The 21,048-nt window shown below is 34.1% G+C and overlaps 1 protein-coding gene across 5 annotated transcripts in view; it reads left to right on the forward strand.

Annotated features, from left to right (window-relative positions):
- LOC120637119 overlaps positions 1 to 21,048 on the forward strand; it is a 228,471-nt gene that overhangs the window by 104,166 nt on the left and 103,257 nt on the right. For all 5 annotated transcript variants that reach the window (XM_039908773.1, XM_039908774.1, XM_039908777.1 and 2 more), the window contains 2 exons: positions 14,849 to 14,907; positions 18,592 to 18,652. In XM_039908773.1, coding sequence (XP_039764707.1) covers positions 18,606 to 18,652 — 47 coding nt within the window. In that variant the 5' untranslated portion in view covers positions 14,849 to 14,907; positions 18,592 to 18,605. The remainder of the gene's footprint in view (positions 1 to 14,848; positions 14,908 to 18,591; positions 18,653 to 21,048) is intronic.

Genomic DNA, 21,048 nt, shown 5'->3' on the forward strand with positions numbered 1-21,048 from the left:
TTTTTAAACACACTTATACATATTGTTTAAAATATTTTCTTAGCATGTGTTTCAGTGTATTTGTATTTTAGAACAATGGAATTGTATATATGCATTGTATTTGTGAGAAAAGTGACAAATAACTTTTAAAATTTACTTACCTTGTTCGTAAAAATCAAGTGTACTTTCTATCAAGTTTACAATTCTAAGAATTCACAGTGAAATTAATAAAAATCAAATAATTTTATGTAGTTACTTAATTTAAGCAATATAACTTGCTTTAACAGTGAAGGAAAACATCGGAAACCTGCATGCCTAGAGTTCCTCATGTTGTTCTCAATGGCATTATGTTTACCAATCCGCACTTGATCAGCGTGGTAGACTTACCTACACCTTTCTCATTCTGAGAGGAGACCCTCAGAAGTGGGATAAAAATAGGCTAGTGATGATCTATGATTATTATTTTTGAACAAACAAACTTCAAAATTTTGTTGAAGTTCCGAAATGTACCTTAACGTAGTTCAATGAAGGGGCCTTCGTTGCGGGAAACTATTGCATGTAAATGAACTCGTAGACACCAATAACCTCGAAACTTGGCGTAACCCTCGTCAATTCATAGAGGCAGTTTAGTCCTAAATACTTGCCCTTGCCTGTCAGTTTGACTTTATTAAACTTTTGGTCGAGTTTTACTGGTAGTACATTACAAAACACTTTGCCGTGGATTAAAATTTTATTTTCAACAGTCTTTCAAAAGGTCCTCCAATCCTACTTACCTACACGTATATCCGGGCTTCCCAACCTCGGCGCCGAAGAAAGTACAGACGTGCACAGCGAGGCGCTTCTTCTGAACTTCAAAAAAATCTTCATTTTTTTAGTGTTTGTGCAATGGTGTCACACTTTGAAAAATGGTGTCGAGATCAGCAAGCGCAGCTATTCCGTTGTTGGGGTAGTGCCTATTATTTTTCTTAATTTTTTTTGGTTTTATTCGTTTCATAATGAGGATGTTTATTTTTTTGAGCCTATCTGCCTTAGCTAGGCACAAGTTATTATTATTTAAAGGCGCGGGCGCAGTGACAAATTCCGAAACTTGTAAGTGCCCTGCTAGCTTAATTAGGTTGGCAACCCCTGACCTATATATTATATAGATATATATGTGTTTTTTGCCATATTACTCGATAGGTCCTTTAAATACGAATCGAATATAATATTATTTTTTAAGGTTTACGTGCCTACTGTTTAGTTCATCGACAACGTAGGCTATTTATATTCCTTAAATAACATGGAAAAATACACCTCTTACAAAAGCTGGTAATTAAATAAAGTCGTCATCAGCAATCATAACAATTGATAGAAAGCGTGATGAACGAAGTGTTAATTCTATTAAACAAAGATCACTAATAAAATTTTCATACGAGAAAATCAAACAGCTCTATAAATTTCAATCTGTGACTTATTGATTTAATAATAATTTACTAATCAAGATTTATTGCCGTTAGGGAGACTATAAACAGTAATTTATTTTATCGTATTAAACTGCACATTAAAAAGTGTATTTATTGTAACTTACGTACTGCAATTGAAGACAGTTGTGCAAGCGATCCACGCTTTGTAACGCTCTCTTCGAAATATGACTACTAGCTGTTGTCCGCGACTTCTGTTGAATTTTCCAAGATGAAAAGTATACCAAATCCGTCAGTTAGTAGCGCTCAACATAGCTATGCTTGGATAGCGAAAGAGTTTCCATCAGAAATAAGGAAATAAGAGCAACAGATATAACGAAAGTGGCAAAGGGTGTGGTAATAGCACAGCTAGCATGAAAGGATGAAGGTTGCAGGTCTCCCAAGGTACTTTAATGGCGAGTCCACAACGGAAGCTTTGTCAAAGTCAAAGTCATAAATATCTTTATTCAAGTAGGCCCATAGGTGGCACTTTTGATGCATACATAAGAATTACACGGTAGTGAGATTTGGAAGAATTACTCAAAATTTACAGAAAGTCAGTAGCCAATGCAAATAAAATCGTTTTTTTTTTGTAATCATAATTGACGGTCCAATCAGACGGCCCACGAAGTGATAAACCATCGCCTCTGTTTATTTACCACAATTTGCAAATCGCAGTGAATTCAAGGACAGCGTTCTCCACCCTGCCGCCCTGTGTCCATCCACCTGAAGCGCATGTGTTACCCTCATGTGCCAGTACTTCCACCAAGAACCAAACCCTTCAGACCGGAGCCCAGCAATATTCCCAAAAAGAGCTCTGTCACAAAAAGCTATACTAATTGTTTCCAAAAAGAACGCCGCAAGAACGTCGCGAGTAAAAATTTTTATACGTAACTTATTTCCATTATTTTTTTTCAATTATTTGTACATTATTTTTGTAGTCGTAGATTGTTCACCAAAGCCCTTAAAACCAAAGCGGAACACTAGTTTGATTGTAAGCTTCATAGTCTCGTTAGGCTAGTAAGATCCGATCGAAACACGTTTGGTGTTAGGTCACAGGCTATATCTAGGTCACACGGGCACAGTTTACTATCGCCCAATCAACTTTACAATTAACAATGAACCAATTTGTTATACATATACCTATTCTCACTGCATATTTAACTGAAACACAGTAATTGGTATTATTCATTTTGGGATATTAAATAACCTTTCAGTGAAGTAATAATATCAGGGCAGTTCCATGAAAAATTAAATATCGGCTGAGTTTTATTAAATATATTATTTAATATATCATGCACAATATGTTACCATTATAAATAGTAGCATTACTTGTTTTCAATATAAATCGCAATGCTTTACTGTTGCGGCTTATTTTTAAATGGTGTGATAACTAACTTTTAAACGGACAAAAGTCTGTTGTAGTTCAGGTTGTCCTTGCAAGATTTTCGAATACTATTTACAAATTTTAATAATTCATATTATTTATTTTTATTATTATTCTATCATTTATTATTTTCTTTTTTTTTAAATTATTAACAATGCTTAAGAATAAATTAAAAAACACTATTAAAAATCCCTTTTATTCTGAGGGATCTCCCCTCAGAATAAAAGGGCTTCGACCGTGGTTCACCACGCTGGCCAAGTGCGGATTTCTAGATTTAAAACGCCTTTGAAAACATCATTGAGGAGTCTCAGGCATGCAGGTTTCACGACGTTTTCCTTCAACGTTAAAGCAAAAGCTATTCTAATTGTATAAATTCCGTACGTCAGTGTTTGTAAAACTCTAGTCAATTGGTTAAGTTGAAATCTTAACACAATATTGCATTTCTAAAATAAAACAGTGTTTTCATATAATTTTGTATATCGAAAACGTGGTTTCAGCAAGCACAATATTTACATAATTGTTTGAGATTTCTCAAATAATTATAATATACTTAGTGTTTTCCCACTCTGAATAAAGTCTGTCATTTGAAAATAACGATCAGTTTTTATCTTAGGTACTCTGCGGACGGAAAGTGAAACGACTTACTTTTGCACACAGTGTTTTAATCATTCTAAATTATGTTGCACTTCACAAGCAAACAATACGTGCATTGTTTCTAAAGTACAGTTTATTTAGAGGCCGCTCTCAGAACAAACGAACTTTCGTTTTAAACTTGATCTGTATCGGTCAACTATGGTTGAGAAAATCAAGCTGCATAATATCTTCCCTTCAGGTCTATGATTGGATCATTACATGAGTCATTATTAATAAGATCAGCTTTTCGCAAGACATTATTTTTATAATTTTAAAAGATCTAAGATATAATTCATTAAAACAAAATTATAACATTACTCTTGCTATAAAGTTTTGATATTAAAGTTTTCTTTTTTAAATCTTACTTTGTTAATTTTCAAAACCGTCCCTTTTGTTACCTACAAAATAATTGTATCAAGGATGGGTGAGTTTTAATTAAAGAGATCATATGCAGCCAGCGTAATGGGATCCGCTCTTGTCAGTGCCACTTCCTCGAGCAACAATTCCATCTTGAGACACTTCATTTATTATTCACAATGAATTACTCGCCCCTCTGATATCTACTCGCAACTCCTTTTGTTTATTCATCTACGTAGACTTATATGGAATGTACCTAACTTTATGAAAGAAAAGTTTATGATAACTTATACCTTTAAGACTTCTATCAATAGTGGTTAGTTTCCCGATTCCCGATAGGAGCTTTTAGAGGTTTTATTTCGGATCATAGCCAACGATATTATATTACTAAGTCTTAATAAATAATTAATTTCCACCTGTATAATTGTAAATATTAGTGTGCCAGTGCGTGGGGTCACTTGATTGAGAAATTTTCGTTCTTTATCCTTAATCTTGTACTATTATTGGTACAGAAGTATATAATATAGCTTCCTAGAGCTTCGCTAAAACACCGATCAGTTATTGGTAATGGACGCGAAACCAATTCATGTATCAAATCCCATCAACAAGGTTAAATGATCGATCATTTTAGTTAGTTAGATGACTGTTACAAGCTTATGGAATTAGGTTAATTGTGATTGACGTTATAACTCTAGAAATAAGAAATATATTCTTCCAGTTTAGATCCATAGCCTCATAAGAAAACTCACTCACTCATTCAGTTGGCGATGAAAATAACTATGCTACGTCATAGTCAGAACTGAGGTAGTCTGTAAAATAACTAAAATATTCAACAACCTTGCAACTGAACGTAAATAAGACTAAATCGATTGCTTCACTGCAAGATACCTAATTAGCAATGAAGAGTTAGGACCATTTATATTTTTGTAGTCAAATGAAGAACAATAACATAATCATTAGGAATATTTTGTGTTTTTCCAATTTTTTATTCAAGTAATGGGCATTTTATCCCCTGTTGTAAAATATATCAAATTGTAGATTGGTGTATGATTTTTTTTTTTGACTTAAAAAAGGACAAAGTGTTCTTCAACCTGTTCAAGTTACCTGCAAAGAGATTCTAAGCCTATAATTATCATAAAGCAAAATTATTGCTAAGGCGCGGTGATGGTCCATGGTTAGGGTTTCGGTTACTCTTTAGGCGGGCCAAGTTCGAATCCCAGCACGCACGTCTAACATTTCCAAGTTATGTGCGTTTTAAGTTAACAAAATATCAGTTGCTTCAATGGTGAGGAAACCCCCTGAGAGTGTTCCGTGGTGTTCTCAAAGGCGTGTGAAGACCACTCAGCCACTGGGCTATAACCATTCCATCGAAAGTATACTGAAAGGATTTTATTTTGCCCTGGATGAATATTTTCATAACACTGGACTTTTAAGAAAATGCTTCCATTAATGAATACGAATAACAATGTATTCAGTACAGCAGTAACATTTACTGCCACCCTGTTAACGTCCCTAAACCCGGTTATCCATCACGACTTGTAATTTATATGGCAATTTGAGCTGAATCCTGTTTTCATTAATTCTAATAAGGTTCCCCTTAAGGCCAGTTTCCTTATAAGGCTTTATATTTACAAATGAATACTCACCCTAGAGCAGTGATAACACGAAGTTATACTCGCTAACTCGTGCCATAAAATTCTTTTGCTTGAGTAAATTTATTACATCGTAATCATCGTTCTAAGCGCATTAAAGTCCCACGTATGGGCTATGTAGCGCCAAATTGTATAGTTTTTGTTAAATTTTAAGTTATTATTTTTCTATATGTTTATGTGGTGTACAAGAAATGTATTTACACATTCATTCATTCACAAGCCTGCTCTGTCGTTTAGGAAATGAATATCAAATTGTTTTTTCAAGAGGGAGTTAAAAAAGGTTCACAATGGAAAGTTTACCTCCATAAGTAACTAAGATTTTATATAGAGGTAAATAGATCAAGTGAAGCTACTTTTGTGAGCTTTTGTGAGAGCTCGTCTGGGGATGTACCGCCAAGCTTATTTCTGCCGCTAAGCGTTATAGTTGTGATGCAGTCTGAATGAGTAAGGGCGTGATTGCTTTTGTAATTACAGGCACATTAGGCTACACAGTTTACACCTACGCCTCAGATTGATGGACAAATATCGGCACTTTGGAGGAAGGGTTCCTTGCACGCGCTGTTAGGTGTTAAATCGTTTATAGGCGATGGCTTTACGTATGCGTATTTTATAAGATTTAAGCGTACAAACGGCGGGAGCTACTTACTTAATTGTTCTTACTTTAGTTACAATTAAAAGTAGTTTTAACACTCACACTCCCAATGATCTTCGTTTCAATTGTTTTATATAAATTTAATTAGATGTTAGTGATTCGAGTAGAAGTAGATTTGGAAAGACGTATTTGTTGTTATTTTTAAAAGAAAAACAATTTTCATGGTATTTTTTTGTGATTGTAATGGTATTCTATCAATTTTATCGAAAACAAAAACATTCCGATTTACGAAAGAAATTGGCTTAATGTAAAATTCGAACTAACAGGAACTCATAAAATTGAAGGGGGCGCCTTGCTTCCCTATGTGCCAACACTCTTTGATACTCGCCTTTTGATGTCTGCATCGTACAATGCTACTTTCATATCCGCACCAAAAATAACTTTCTTTTGACTATAAAATTGCATTTTTAGGTAGCGCTTTTACCGGCAATGAGGATAATTTAGGGCTTTGCATTACGTGTGCTCTACGCTTCGTTAAGGGTTCTTCAAAGCTTATAATATTCTTTATAATCACGGATCACTTATTACCATAAACCTTGCTATTCCAATAAGAACCTATATATACAAAACTGAACTGGGCGATTTCTGTACCTACATTAACAATATTTTGAAGATTTTATTCAATTTAATTATTTGTATCATTTATTCAAAATTTATAATTGAATAAAAAATACACCTTCGCTTGCTTGGGGCTTATTCATATTATATAGGTACTATATAGGTATTAAGTAAATGCACACATCGCCATCTAGCCCCAAAGTAAGCGTACCTACCTTGTGTTATGGGTACTGAGATAACTGATGAATATTTTCATGAATAATATACATAAATATTTATAATATAAATATAAACACCCGGACACTGAAAAACATTTATGCTCATCACACTAACATTTTCCAGTTATGAGAATCGAACCCATGGCCTTTGACTCTGAAAGCAGGGTCGCTGCAAACTGCGCTAATCGGCCGTCCAATAATTAAATAGCAACCGGCGGTTAGGGCTCCAGAGTGAGGAAGAAACCTCCTCACAATACTCGCCGTTTTAAGGACTGCCTTCTGTATCCGACCCTTGATCGAACAACAAAGCAAAAGCTTCTTAAGATGTTTTAACCTAACCACCACCAGCTATCACCTCTTAGGTATATCAGAATAATATGCATGAAAGAGCTAACGGAAACGAAAGAAAACTTCTATTAAGTACTTAGTTCTTTTAGTACCATTTTAGGTACCTGGTTTGATAGCCATTTAAGCTGAATTGTTGTAAATGTTAATACCGAGCCCGTTGCTCCTCGACACCGAATAGTTTCTCTGCCGCACATGCTCATTGAAACTGTGAACGAGCCATTAAACTTTTACTATCTCATTTAATTTGCCGCCTTTCACATAAAAGTCGGCTTCATTGACTTAAATGGATGATGATAGATCATTATCAAAATAAACGTCATCCTGAGTATACGTTTTAATGATAGCGTTCTAACAATAAGCTCGTATTTTTCTTATAAATTATTCCCGCGTATTTCGCGGTGTTTTACAAATCACGTGAGATCCATTTGTTAAAAAGTAAGTCTAGTTTCTCTCCGTCCTAAACTAAACTAACCCTCTACCATAAATCAAGTAGATTGGTTACTAAGTTAGGGCGTGAAAGGAGGACAAGCAAGCAAACAAACACACTTTCGTATATATAATATCAGTAAGAATTGATATGAATTTTTGAAGTATCACACCTTAGGTTACTATATACTGTCTACAAACCGCGACTCTAAAGCTACCACAGTTTAATACAACAACTGTAAAAAGAAAAAAGAATAGGAACAAGAACTAAAACAATTTCCCATAAATTGGTAAACATATTTGTAATGCTGAATGCATATTATATTGATATTTGCCTGCGGACATTTCCCCACACTAGGCCTGTAACGTGGGGCCCATTTAATATGTTGCCAAAATTGATTGCTCGGCCAGAAAAGAGAAATTGACGAATGTGTCAATTTTAAATAAAGTAATTAAAGAGGTTAAAAACGAATAATTGAAACAAATAAGTATGTTTATTAATATAAAAAATGTATAAAATGGTAAGATAAATAAATTATATATAAAAGTTTACTGTACGAATTTTAATATCTGTTCAGTGTCATCGTAGGTGTGTTGAGCCAAAATGTTAACTTTTCCTCAGCCTTCTTTACATTTCGGGCTTTAATATCTATATATTTAAAAACACTATTGTAGACATGTGCCTCAATATAAGGGAAAAAACGTCTGTCAAATGCTGTTTTAATTCGTGGTAAACTATATAATTATAGTTGGCTATCACATTCATCATTCCAATTATTTGCTCGCATCTCAATAGTTGAATTAAGATTTCGCATGAAACCTTATTTATACACTTTATTTGTACACCACAAATAGTAAAAAAAAACAATGGACACAACAAAAATAAACTTAAAAAGTAGGATACAAAGGGCGGCCTTATCGCTTAGTAGCGATCTCTTCCAGGCAACCTTAGGCTTAGGAAAACCAAGGGAAACCGATTGGGTGTATTATTATTATATACATACTTACGAATAATTACACACTAATAATTATCAAGATTACACACATAAAATACTAATAATAAGAAACCTTCTTAAGCGTCGTCGTTTCATTTTGATAACAAAAATTTAAAAACTGAATCAATGCAACAAATAGTATCATTACATGTTATCTTAATATAATATTGTCATTCATAGATAAAATGCGAATAAATTCTGACAAATGTGATTTCACTCAAGCTATTTTCTGATAGGCATACAGTCATTCTGAGCTACTTTAATTAAATTTTGTTTATTTTTCTTGGCTTCAAGTTAAAATTCAGTAAACGAAAAGAAAATATCTTTTTGATTCATTCGCGCCGTTGTCATCAGATAAAAGTTGCCAAGTTCGTTAAATTGCATTTCAATTTTATGCTTTCAGGAAGTCGCATGCAAATACACGGAGTGTAAAGTACGAGTGGGCGAGTCCACAAATATTATTATGAGTTAGTGTCCATTAACTATGCAAATTATATGCAAAAATGTTGAGGCTATCCATCTATAACAAACCTGAAGATGTTTTTGAACGAATACCACTTTCCTTTTAGTTATCTGAAGGAACTCCATAGATTCATTTATTTTTTGACCATTTATTGACAGTCTAACTATGCCACAAAACATTTTATTGAAAACATTTTTTTAGCATCTTCATTTCTCACTTATTATTTTCAATGTTCTGGCAACAACAAACTCGGGACTAAACCATAGTCCTCGGCCTCACCCATAAGGCACTTGAATTGCTTCTAAACATTACTAATATTCAAATTTATTGGAGCAAGAATTTTGCAACAGAATTTCATACTCTGATAGGAATAATATTTGAATATAAACTTTTGGATATTGCAAGCAATTGAACATCGAAAAATTATTTTGCTACAACCTACAGAAGAAACAAATTGTGATACCAGACAGCTCTTTCAACATAATACAATTTGTAAATTGATTGACTTGGCTGCTTTCGCTCATCCCTTTCGCACTTTTCGTTCGTGGTTCTTGATGATACTTGACGGGTTCTAAGAAATCGCAAGATATCTGTTTTCCACAGTATTACAGATTATACTATTTTATATTCGGAAAATAATATTATTGATTAAATACAAACTGCTCCGGAGTTTCATGTGGAATATAACTGTCTGCTATCTCTTTGATGTTTTTAATACGATCAAAGTACCTTGACGCGATTGTAACTTTATTATTATGTTTCCTTTTTGAATCTCAATTCAAAGTTCGTAAAATTTTCACCACTAAATAAATAGTCTCCTCTTATATTTTTCTCGTAGAAATGAGCCGGCAATCAGATAGTCGTACTGCTGTCGCCGATAAGGAGCTCAACTCGAGCTGCTTTTAAATATTTCGCCAGAATAATATTTACCTTGCACTGGGGACGAGGTGACAATTAATTAAACTTCGTCCCCGCCACATTATTAAAGATAGAAATGGTTTGCTTGTTGTTTCTTCTATTAGGCGGGGAAACTTCTGAAACGATATTATAGGAGCACTGAAAATTAACAAATCCTTACCATCCTTACCAACATTTTAAATGTGAAAGTGTGTTCATTTGTTCTCCTTCCTTTATGACCTTACTAATCAACACCTAGTCTATACTTATAATAAAACTGTAATTGGAAGATTTCTATACATTTAATATATTTTGAAATTTTTTACCGGGGGATGCTTTATAAAAGATGCAGAGTCCCAAACGAATTTTTATTTAATTTTTGTCTGTCTGTCTGTCTGACCGGGCATCACGTGAAAACTATTGAACGGATTTAAATAAAATTCGGTATAGGAGCTAGGTGTGGTGGCTGATATTCCGGGTCAACATAAAGGATACTTTGTATCCCGATAAACAAATAGTTTCCTTTGTTTCCATATAATCAGTATTTATTAGAGTTGAACGATCTTTTTCTAAACGAAATTGGCAACAAACCATTCAAGAACTTAATGCTTAATGCCAACAACATTTAACCAAATAAAAAATTTATAAGAAATTTCATGGAAAGGAATTTCCAACTCGACAGTTAAAAGCGTTCATTGTACAGGCGTTCCCGTTTTCTTTATTGAGAAAAGCGGAGTAGCAGAGGCGACCGCGTGCATTGGCCTGCAGCGAACTACCTACATCACTGAATCTCTGCATATCGAGCTTTCAAAACGAAAGTGACCTAATTGCCAATTTTCTAAACTAGAAATAAATATTTTTATTTTTTAGCTTTTCAAGGGAAACAACTATTTCACATCAGAGTTATGCCGTATTTTTAAATCACATAAACCAATGACGTTTCCACAACTTAGTTATATATAAACGATAACATTAACCACAATTGCTTAGGAATTAAGTACCAAGTGAAAATTATTTATAAAAATTAAAACAAAAAAAAACACAAACTTTATACAGCTTACAATACTTATTTTGCCGTAATTATTTTCTCAAGTTGGCAATTTCGACGTGAAAAATGTCCGTCTCACAATATTTGCTGTTGCAAGCATTGCACGCACCAGTTTTCATAGTCTTTAACCGTCTAGAAGATCACGTGAAATACGATCATTTATTGCCCTCACCACAACCAAACATAAATAACATAAATAAGGTCACAACCAAATAGGTTATTATTATTTACAAAGCACATATTTTGAATGAATCAACCAATCTGATGTCAAATTTTAATTTTATTGTCATGCAGTATTTAACAAGCCGAGAAACTGAACTGGTCATTGCACATGGATGATTCTAATAGCTTCTCCATTGTGGTTCGCTAAATGGGACACAGGTGTATTACAGGACCTAGCATTGTTTTAGTTTGGTTCATCTAACTGTTCACTTTAATAAGAATACTGAGGCTAACCTACTTCTAAGATATTCAAATCCTATCGCACATTTCTAAAATGTTTACTTATAACTTATTATAAAGTTAATAGCCTTTACAGCATTATAATTACAGGCTTTAATATGAAAAATAACGCTTTCGTACTAGTCATAATATACTGAATTGAATTACTTAGCTTTAAAGTTGTAATTGATATGCCAAATCTTTTCAGTCGATATAGCTTATCTGTTATTGACTATTTAACGGATTTTATATCACTATATATCGCTGAGTGCATCTGTGTGGCCAATCACGTTCAAAAATCTTGTGATGATAACTGTTCATTAATTATTATTATTCGTAATTACAGCATAATCCATAAATACCAAAACTCCATATTATCAGTATATATATTTATGCATATTCATATTTTCGCTTAATTTATGTTTTGTACTTCTGTTGCGATTTGCGATGGTACTAATAAGTTGTCATAGTCCTCTGTAAAATTTGCATTGTGCTCTTATAACTGTTCAACAAAATATATAGTTAACTTCCCTGTTGTTTCCTTTACTTCGTTTCCCGGAAACAAAAAATAATTAAAGTAGTTACTAAATATCATAACAGTGCATTACGTTCACTCGATGGCACAATATGACAATAAGGTTTCGCGGAATAACAAAGTATTATTTATTGAACTATTATTTCTGTTCGGGTGCTTCTCCGTAACTTTAATAAACTAGGTCTGTAGGAAGTGGGTCGCGTACCGGGAATGCTTTGTTCGCGCCCGTTATAATATATTAACTGCATTCCTAGTCGCCCTTCATATGTATCGATTTAACACGTTGAGATGAAGTAACTGCTGACCACCAGCGAATATTTTACGAGAACATATTGGAAAATTGTTTGAATTTTTGCTCATGTTTCGCTCGTATGATTTTAAACCGACTTTCGAGGTTTTGGGTAGAATTCAATTTATAGCATCGCATCCGTGTTATGTGGCAAGGTTATCGGATTCGTACGAATGGGCGATATTTTCTGATTAAATATTTAAAGTTTGAAACTTTTGTAATAATATGTCAGTCAATAGGTGTAAAATGTAAAGCGGTACTACCGCACGACATCGGTTTTTTTATTGACTGTCGGTTTCCGATGATTTATGATTTACCAAATCAAAATCGTTGCAGACTCGTCCTCCTGTAGCACTTTGTAGGCCGTAAATTGTTTTATTGCGGCCACAGGTGTGGAAGCTGCCGCAGCGGCTCGTAAACGTTTATGTGGTTTTGTTTGAGACAACTCTTAACTATCCGCCCATTTGGGTCAATGCGAAACTTTGATTACTCCCAAAATAAGTGAAATTGAAGTATAAGTGTTAAATTTTTTGCCAAACTGCACTGTATTTTGATTCAGAGGTAGGATCTGAATGTAGAGTTCATCTTTGAAATAATGATGAGAAATATATACCAAATGAAGGTAAGAAACGAAAGTAACTAAGAAAGTTTTCTATTATAAATCAATTTAATTTAATATTAACTGTAGGTAAAATGTTGACGTATAAAATATTGTGCAGTACAAATTTTTCCGTATGGTATATGTTTGAATATTGGGATGCGCAAATCGGTCAATCTTGCATTTGGGTCAATGGGACATGGCCATCTGTGCCAAGGGACCGTCGGTAAATTGATCCCTTTACTACAAATGATTTCACCACGTGTGAACGAGCGGTACTCTAAGACATGTGGATAATTTTGACGAATTTGATTTATTTATCATCTTTACGCAAGCAGAAATTCCAGCACGTTATTCTTAGGTTCCTTTTATTATTTTTGAATGCTCTATGGAGGCTTCAAGTCAAGCATATCTCTTAACAGTGTTGAGCACTTACAAGTTCTAAATGTAGATACATTTTTTTTATTCACTATTAGTTAGCTCTTGCTCACCAGGTAAAGTGATAATTCAGTCTAAGATGGTAGCGGGTTAACCTGTTAGGTATATTAAGACAGTTTAAACCGATACCGCGAATCGGTGTCTAGGCGGCATCATACTGGACGTACTGGAACGCTAAATAAATTCGCGGCAAGCCTTTGTTGGTGGTTTGGTAACAAGCCCTGGCCCAAACCTTCCACCTGACCAGAGCAGAAATTATAAATTGCAAAAGTGCCCCTGACGGGGATCGGACACGGGACGTTTACCCTATTTCAAGGCCACAGCACTCGCCACTGCCTTAGAGGTTGTTTGTTCATGGCATACTTATAGTTTTCAAGTATATTCACATGAATGGAGGACACATAGATCATAGAGCTATGTTCCATAAAAAGATTGTTCATCAAGCATAAAACCCAGCAATATTTTGACAAAATATTTCTTTGTGAAAATAGCGGGTGTTTTTATTTTTATTTAAAATTTCAAATATACATCAGAACGAGGTCAACCGTATTTTGTGTGAAATGGATGAAATATTTAAACGGGATATATTTCGGGCAGTTAGAGATACGGTTCGAAGTTCAGACTGTCAATCAACTGTGAGCGACGTTTCTGCTGTTTTGATAAACATTCACTGTTCCATTTTGTTAATAGATGTCACTTTTGTTAAATCTGAGGTAACCTACATGCTGTATTGCTATTTTTTGAGTTTACTCCTCATAGATTAGTGGTTAGGACTTTGAGTTGCGAATTGACTTCGGGCGTTAGAGTCGCCAACATCTAATTAAATCCAACCCATTCACTTAACGTTACGTAAATGTACATACATGTCACAAATGTGAGGATGTGAGCGCAAACACTTTTTAAAAAATGTGTATGAATTTTCTTAATTTATTGATTACTGTTTGTGATAGAAACTTTAAATGACGTACGGCGAATTCTCCTTCAAACTTCCTCCTCACCCATCCATTTTCAACGTTTGACTCCACACCTCTTGCGATTAATTATTAACAGTAATTAGTGATGGGTATTATTTGTGATTGACAATGTCGATAACCGAAAGGCTGTCGGCCTGCACGTTTGTTTGTTAAATTGGCAAAGATACATAAATAGAATACCTTCATTGTATCTCTGTAAGCGCATGACGTTTTTTCTCTATTAGAATTTCCTTAAACTGCCAGTTTCGAAACTATATAGCGGTAATGGGAATTTTATTACAAAAAATTACAACACCTAGGTACTCATTTTTGGCACAACCCGGTTACAGTACCTCGTGTTTCTCGGCTATTTATGGACATCAAATAATTCAAGTTATTGAGTACATAATAATATAGAAAGTATAACATTAACCTACCTAAAGGTTTAAATTTCGCGCAATTTAATTATCTTAAAGTCTTGTGACTTGAATGTAGGAAAAAATCGCAGTTTGATTAATGCCATATATTCGTATTTGTTTCAGATATTTGGAATGAACCAAAGTAAAAGCCTACTCTACCTACCACCGGGCCAGTCGTCCAGGTAAGAAATTTAATTATTAGAACCTTATTTATACTTTGAATATACTTAGGTAAAATGATATTTAATATAACGCCGACTTCGATAAGCTATTTACTTTTAGGTACTCCTGATGTTGCAAAATCATATTCTTACATTACCAGTAGTTGCAAATGATTTGATTCCACTCTTAGAGTCCATGCGTTGGCAACCAAGGTCTTAAGTAGATCTTCAGAATTAATGTGGTACAACAATCCAGACACAGACTAACAAAAAGCTTTCAATTATTGCAGTTCTTTGACTCAATGCAATAAGCTGGGAATAGAATAGAATTTAAATTTAGACTTACGTTTTTTTAATCACTGAGTGTGGATAAAGTGCGTGTGTGTGTGGTTGCCTGGCAAAAATCGGTATAAAGCGATAAGGCCGCTTTTTGTGTTCTATTTCTTTCTTTATGTTTCTGTTTTTATTATATTTTGTATATGTTAATGTTGTGGTATACAAATGAAGAGAAATAATAATAATAAAATATTGCGTAGCTTATACCACGTTATGTAATAAGGCCCAATAGTTACGGTATTTTGATTAACGGCAGGCGCAATTATGGAATTTTCAAATTCTCTGGTCTAGTCTCGTGGGAGACTTCGGCCTTAGCTAGTTACCACCCTACCGACAAAGACGTGGCACTAAGCGATTAAATATTCCAGTACCATGTCGCGTAGAAAACGATGAGCGTATGAGTTAAATATAACTGCCATACTTAAGGTTAAGGTTAGCCCGCAACCATCTGCTTATAGTGTAATTAAGAAAAAAAAAAAGTTTTAAAAGCATGCGTAATGATAACCTCTTGATTTCGACGAACAACCTTCACAAATACGTTCGGTTTAAAAATATAAGTTAAATATCTTAAAGCAGGCAACTAATCATGTTGAAAATGTACTTTACATGATTATTAAAGTACGAGAATCGTGAAAGTAAATTTGAATTGAATGAAAATGGTTTTCTTCTAATTATGTATAATTCGCCCTTCTAGTGATAAAATGAGACCAGAATATAAAACGACCAAGGGTGCTTTATGATTCCAGCCTCTCTTTTGCAATTTCTTTCGCAAAGTCTCCCCTATAAGCAAATTTCAATACAAACAAGTGAAACATCGAACTCAGTAATAAAATATCATACGTAAAATAAAAAATACGTCAAATGCATTCAGATTTTTTAACAATGGAATCCGAAAAAAGAAATTCAGCATTTCATAATGTTTGCAATGTTATTGGATATTATTTTACACGCATGCAAATAATAAATATTTCGTAAAGGTATATTTTGTTTTTGCTCCAATTTCGTATTCGTGATAGTGATCAACTTTAATAAATAAATTGCAAGTGCATTATTGAGGAAAATATCAACACAAATCTACGAACTATTTTTTTTGGTTTTCAAACCATCAACTAAGATAAGGGGCCTACAAGGTCAGAGTAGAGCGATGAATTCGGGACCCTATTTCCTAAACTAATAAACTAAATCAACGGATACATAAATCAGCAGTTAATACAATTATACGCGACACATGTTAGCAAGTGCTACACTAATGGCAAAATTGCGTGTCTCCGCGAAATTTAAGCAAGCGTTTTACACAATAACATACAATGCTGAAAGCTTGCGATTTACAAACTCGTATTAACATAACACTCAACATTTACAACTTTTTAACAAAATTAAATAGCTAATTATGTACTATACAATGTTTTAAAAAATATTTAATACAGCGAGGTTACCATACTATTGATGAATTCCTTAATGGTTGGTGAAACGAGACGATCCGCTTTCATCTCCCCCAAGATAGATCAATTATTGTTAAATTGTAAAATGATGTTGGAAAAGAGCAACTGCTGAGTTTCTTGCCTGCTTCTTCAAAATCTGCCTTCTGAATGGTCAAACCGGTGGTAGAGTACAAACAAAAATACTTGATGTGTGATGTGTTTATATTAAACCTAAATAGTTCGAAATTCAAAATTAATTTATTTCAATTAATAAATTAATTTTGAATTTCGAACTATTTAGTTATTTTTAAAACTACCATTATAAATCGGAACAGACTGCTGATCAAAAACCTTCACGATTTTTAACTTGAACTCGTTCACGATAAGTGCCTCATAAGAAGCATACGTGTTTCTAATTCAGCCTGGCTTTTATTTATTTACCTTTAATTACCTTTTATCTAGCTAAGATAAGACAGACCACTCCTGAGGTCCTTTGGGTTTTATTTTTATTTATATATATTATATTTGTAACATATAATTCTATGCGTATCTGTGTAAAAATAGGACATCTACGCCCTCTGGATATGTAGGTACAATGAAATGAAAGATTTCTCGCGGCAGATAATGTTAAAATTCAGCTTAAACAAATAGCGCCACATCGAATAATTAATTGCTCGCCATTGTCCAATGTATACCTTTAGTTGAAGATGTCGCTTAAATGCACCATTTCGACACTGAAATATTCTCCCGGGGCCATCCATCAAGCTCTACGGAATTGATTGCTGATTAAACTGCTAAATTGCAGCTTTTATCTAGAAGAGAAATGGTTTAAAGTGGATAGATGAGCTACGGTTGCAGATGTAACTTAATATATTTCTCAGGAACTATATCGAAATTTGCACAACAGTTTTTTAACAGTTTTTGGATCTCATTAAATGAAGTTATTGCTTTATATTTTGTTACGTGTCATCGCCATCATATCAAACCCTTATTGGCCCACTACAGGGCAAGGGTCTCCTCTCATAATGGCCAGGATTAATACGCCTTTTAGAACACTTCAGGCATGCAGGTTTCCTCACGATGTTATCCTTGGAAAAGTTACACACCTCTAACTTTTCCAAGGCCCCCCAAAAGGGAAGCCGAAGTCCTAACCGCTGGGCTATCACCGCTTACATGGGCAAGTAAGGAATTGTATGGCAATAGCTAATAGAGATATTAACTATTACTAATTATTACAATTCCTTAGCGCGCACATATTACCTATTAAACATTTGACTAGTAGTTTTAGTTTTGAGCAATGGATTCATCAATATTCCTAGGTTAATTAAAATTTTATAAATTTAAATGCATATAAAAATTTTCGGAACCGACTGGATTTAAACCTGCTACTCTCGGGCAATCGCGGCCTGAGCGCTTTCACCAATAAAGCTACGGCTCTCCTACCGTCGATGCCGAAATTAGTATATGCCTTATACATCAGTCTTATAGCGACTGTAACGTTAATTAAAATTGTATCGTTATAAAGATTGATAAGATTTCATCATCACCTAGTTCATTTGGGAGGATGTGGTAACTGCTCACAGGCAACCTATATACGAGTAGTTATATCTACAAAATTTTTGTTTAACAATTTTATCCGAACCTTTTTTGATTTTAAATCGCATAAAAGATGTGCTAACTTGCTACGAACAAATTCTTTTGTGAAATTATTAATTCGTTATATACACTTGTAGCGTGTTTGATAAATAGAATAACAATGGAATTGAATAATAAAATTGGGCAAGACGGAATGAAAGAAGGGAAAAATTAAGTCGAAAGTACGCTCGATTTGATCCGCTGTATCGGTTGTCTAATAAAAGATAAATGTTGTCTTAGTAGTATTTAGTGCAGGAAAAGATGTAGAAAAAGGTCGTGTCGACGTTAATGGATGGTTTGTTTTTTCTCGCAGGGCTTGGGCGTGAAATGGCACGCGCGGGCATGCTGCACAGGGGAGGAAAAAATGGAGCTGAGTAAGTAGCCTATCTTGAACGTTAATTAGGCTTAGATAAGGTTATTTAATACTCTCGTTTTCCGATGTGTGTGTTATGTGTGATGTGTGTGTATAGCTTTTCTATAAAAATCTGAAAAAGATAAAACTTTACTTGTTTCCTGGCCTGGATAAAGTATATGCTTTATTTACAGTGTATTGTTATGGCAATTTTTTGTACGGCGATTTTTTAATTTATAAGCGTGTCAAAATCAGTAATTAGACAGTGGTAGCGTTACAAAACCGTGGTGTAATAAGTCTCTATGGAAATCAATTATTAATTTAAAAACATATCCCGAGGTATCACCATCTTTCATGAGGAATTCGGCATCCATATTTTGACGACCTCCCTGGCGCAATGGTGGGCGCTATAAGTTTAAGCAGGAGGTCCCGGGTTCTATTACAGGCAGAGGCAATTTAGGAATTTATTATTTCTGACTTTTCTCTGGTCTGGTTGTGTGGGAGTTACCACCGTACCGACAAAGACGTGCCGCTTAGCGATTTAGAGTTCCGGTGCGATGTCTTGTTAAAACCGATTAGGCGATATGACTACCATACTCCCTGACAGGTTAGCCCGCTCCCATCTTAGAATGCATCATCATTTACCAGGAGGTGAGATTGCAGTCAAGGACTAACCTGTAGTGAAATAAATAAAAAAAAATCCGTTTATTTGTTTATGAATTTCCTTAAATTTAATAATAATATTGTTTAAAAAAAAAAGTGAACTAGGGCATGTGCCGTAGGGATTTTAAACCTCAAAATTAAAACTAATTATTTTCTATTCTATAATTAGGTAGAATAATTCTAAGTAGGAAAAGTAAAAGTTCTAAGTAAATACCTAAACCATAATTATGTATATGTTCTCATTATTATACGCAACACGGTAGTTAAAATAGGTATAAGCTTAGAAAACTCAACCGACTTGAATGATTTTGAGTCATTAAAAGGTTTGATATGATTTCATTAAATAGATATATTGTATACGGCTATAAAATTTAAGTATTTTTCGCCATTTCCATGGAGTTCCCGTATAAGATAAAAATGCATTATTTATTTGTTATTTAGTACACCCTTTCATTCAAAATAATATTAAAAAAGCCTAGCGAACTTATTAAACTGACGTCTGTTAAGTGATGTAATTCATTTTATGGACCTGGAATGTATATACAGTTAAATTCTAGGGAAACTGTTCAAACGTTTTGCCAAAATTTCACTTAAAGTAGTCTATATTTGTTCAACATTATTGTTGAGTTCCGACAAAAAGCTTTTTTGATGATACAGATTTCGCCAACTAACCACTCTCATTGAATGCATTAGGCTTTCGTATTTAGCATACGGAGTTTGAAAATTTCTGAATATACAGTTTGAAGTTTGAATATACAGTTTGCAGAAAATAATAGGAAAAGTAAGACTAAATAAGCTTTATTGTGGCAACATAGACTAGACTAGTGGCAACAGAGAATCAATTAATTGATCAAAGTCAGTAAATAGATATGTAACGAACTTCAAGGTCTCAATTTGGCCTATAACCTTGTTAACTACGATTTGCAATCATTAACTTCAATTTTATTGAGCCCAGACCAAACTTGACATTGAAACCCCCTTTGCCCCCGCCTTTGCTAGTAAAAAAAAAGCTCAAAAAACAAAATGATGTATCATTTAATAGCAATCCATTCTACGTCCCGTTAAACTGAATTCAGCTATAATCAAAGAGGTCATGTCAAAGTAGAGAAGTGTGAAATGTCCCATTTCTGAGCGCAGGCCCCTTTAATCAGTAGGTTTGTGATCATAATTAAATAAGCATAAGTTACGTTTGTTATTGTAGCTATACGAGTAGCTTAAACTATTTAAAACTTTTGATAGTTTGTTTAACGCATACACATGCGTTCCAAAGCAAATGTAAAATCGATTGTGATTAACCTACCAGTCAACTCGAATGGGAGCAACGTTTTCTTTCAGCTATGATTGAAGATGTCTGTGCTCAGTAGTGCGACATTAAGTAAGCTCATGATGATAATAAAATAAACTTAGGCCATGCTCCTATTGGTGCAGACGGCAGATTGGCGCAGTGGGCAGCGACCCTGCTTTCTTAGTCCAAGGCTGTGGGTTCGATTCCCACAACTGGAAAATGTTTGTGTGATGGACATGAATGTCTTCCAGTGTCTGGGTGTTCATCTGTATTTTATAAGTCTTTATGTATATTATTCATAAAAATAATACAATATTTATATTAATAATAAAATAATACATCAGTCATTTCAGTACCCATAACAAGAGCTACGCTTACTTTGAGGCTAGATGGCGAAGTGTGTATTGTCGTAGTATATTTATTTATTTCTTATATACAAATATAGCTAAGACTGTCAAAAACTTGTGAAA

Source organism: Pararge aegeria, chromosome 3 (assembly GCF_905163445.1).
Source record: "Pararge aegeria chromosome 3, ilParAegt1.1, whole genome shotgun sequence".
NCBI classification, from domain to species: Eukaryota; Metazoa; Arthropoda; class Insecta; order Lepidoptera; family Nymphalidae; genus Pararge; species Pararge aegeria.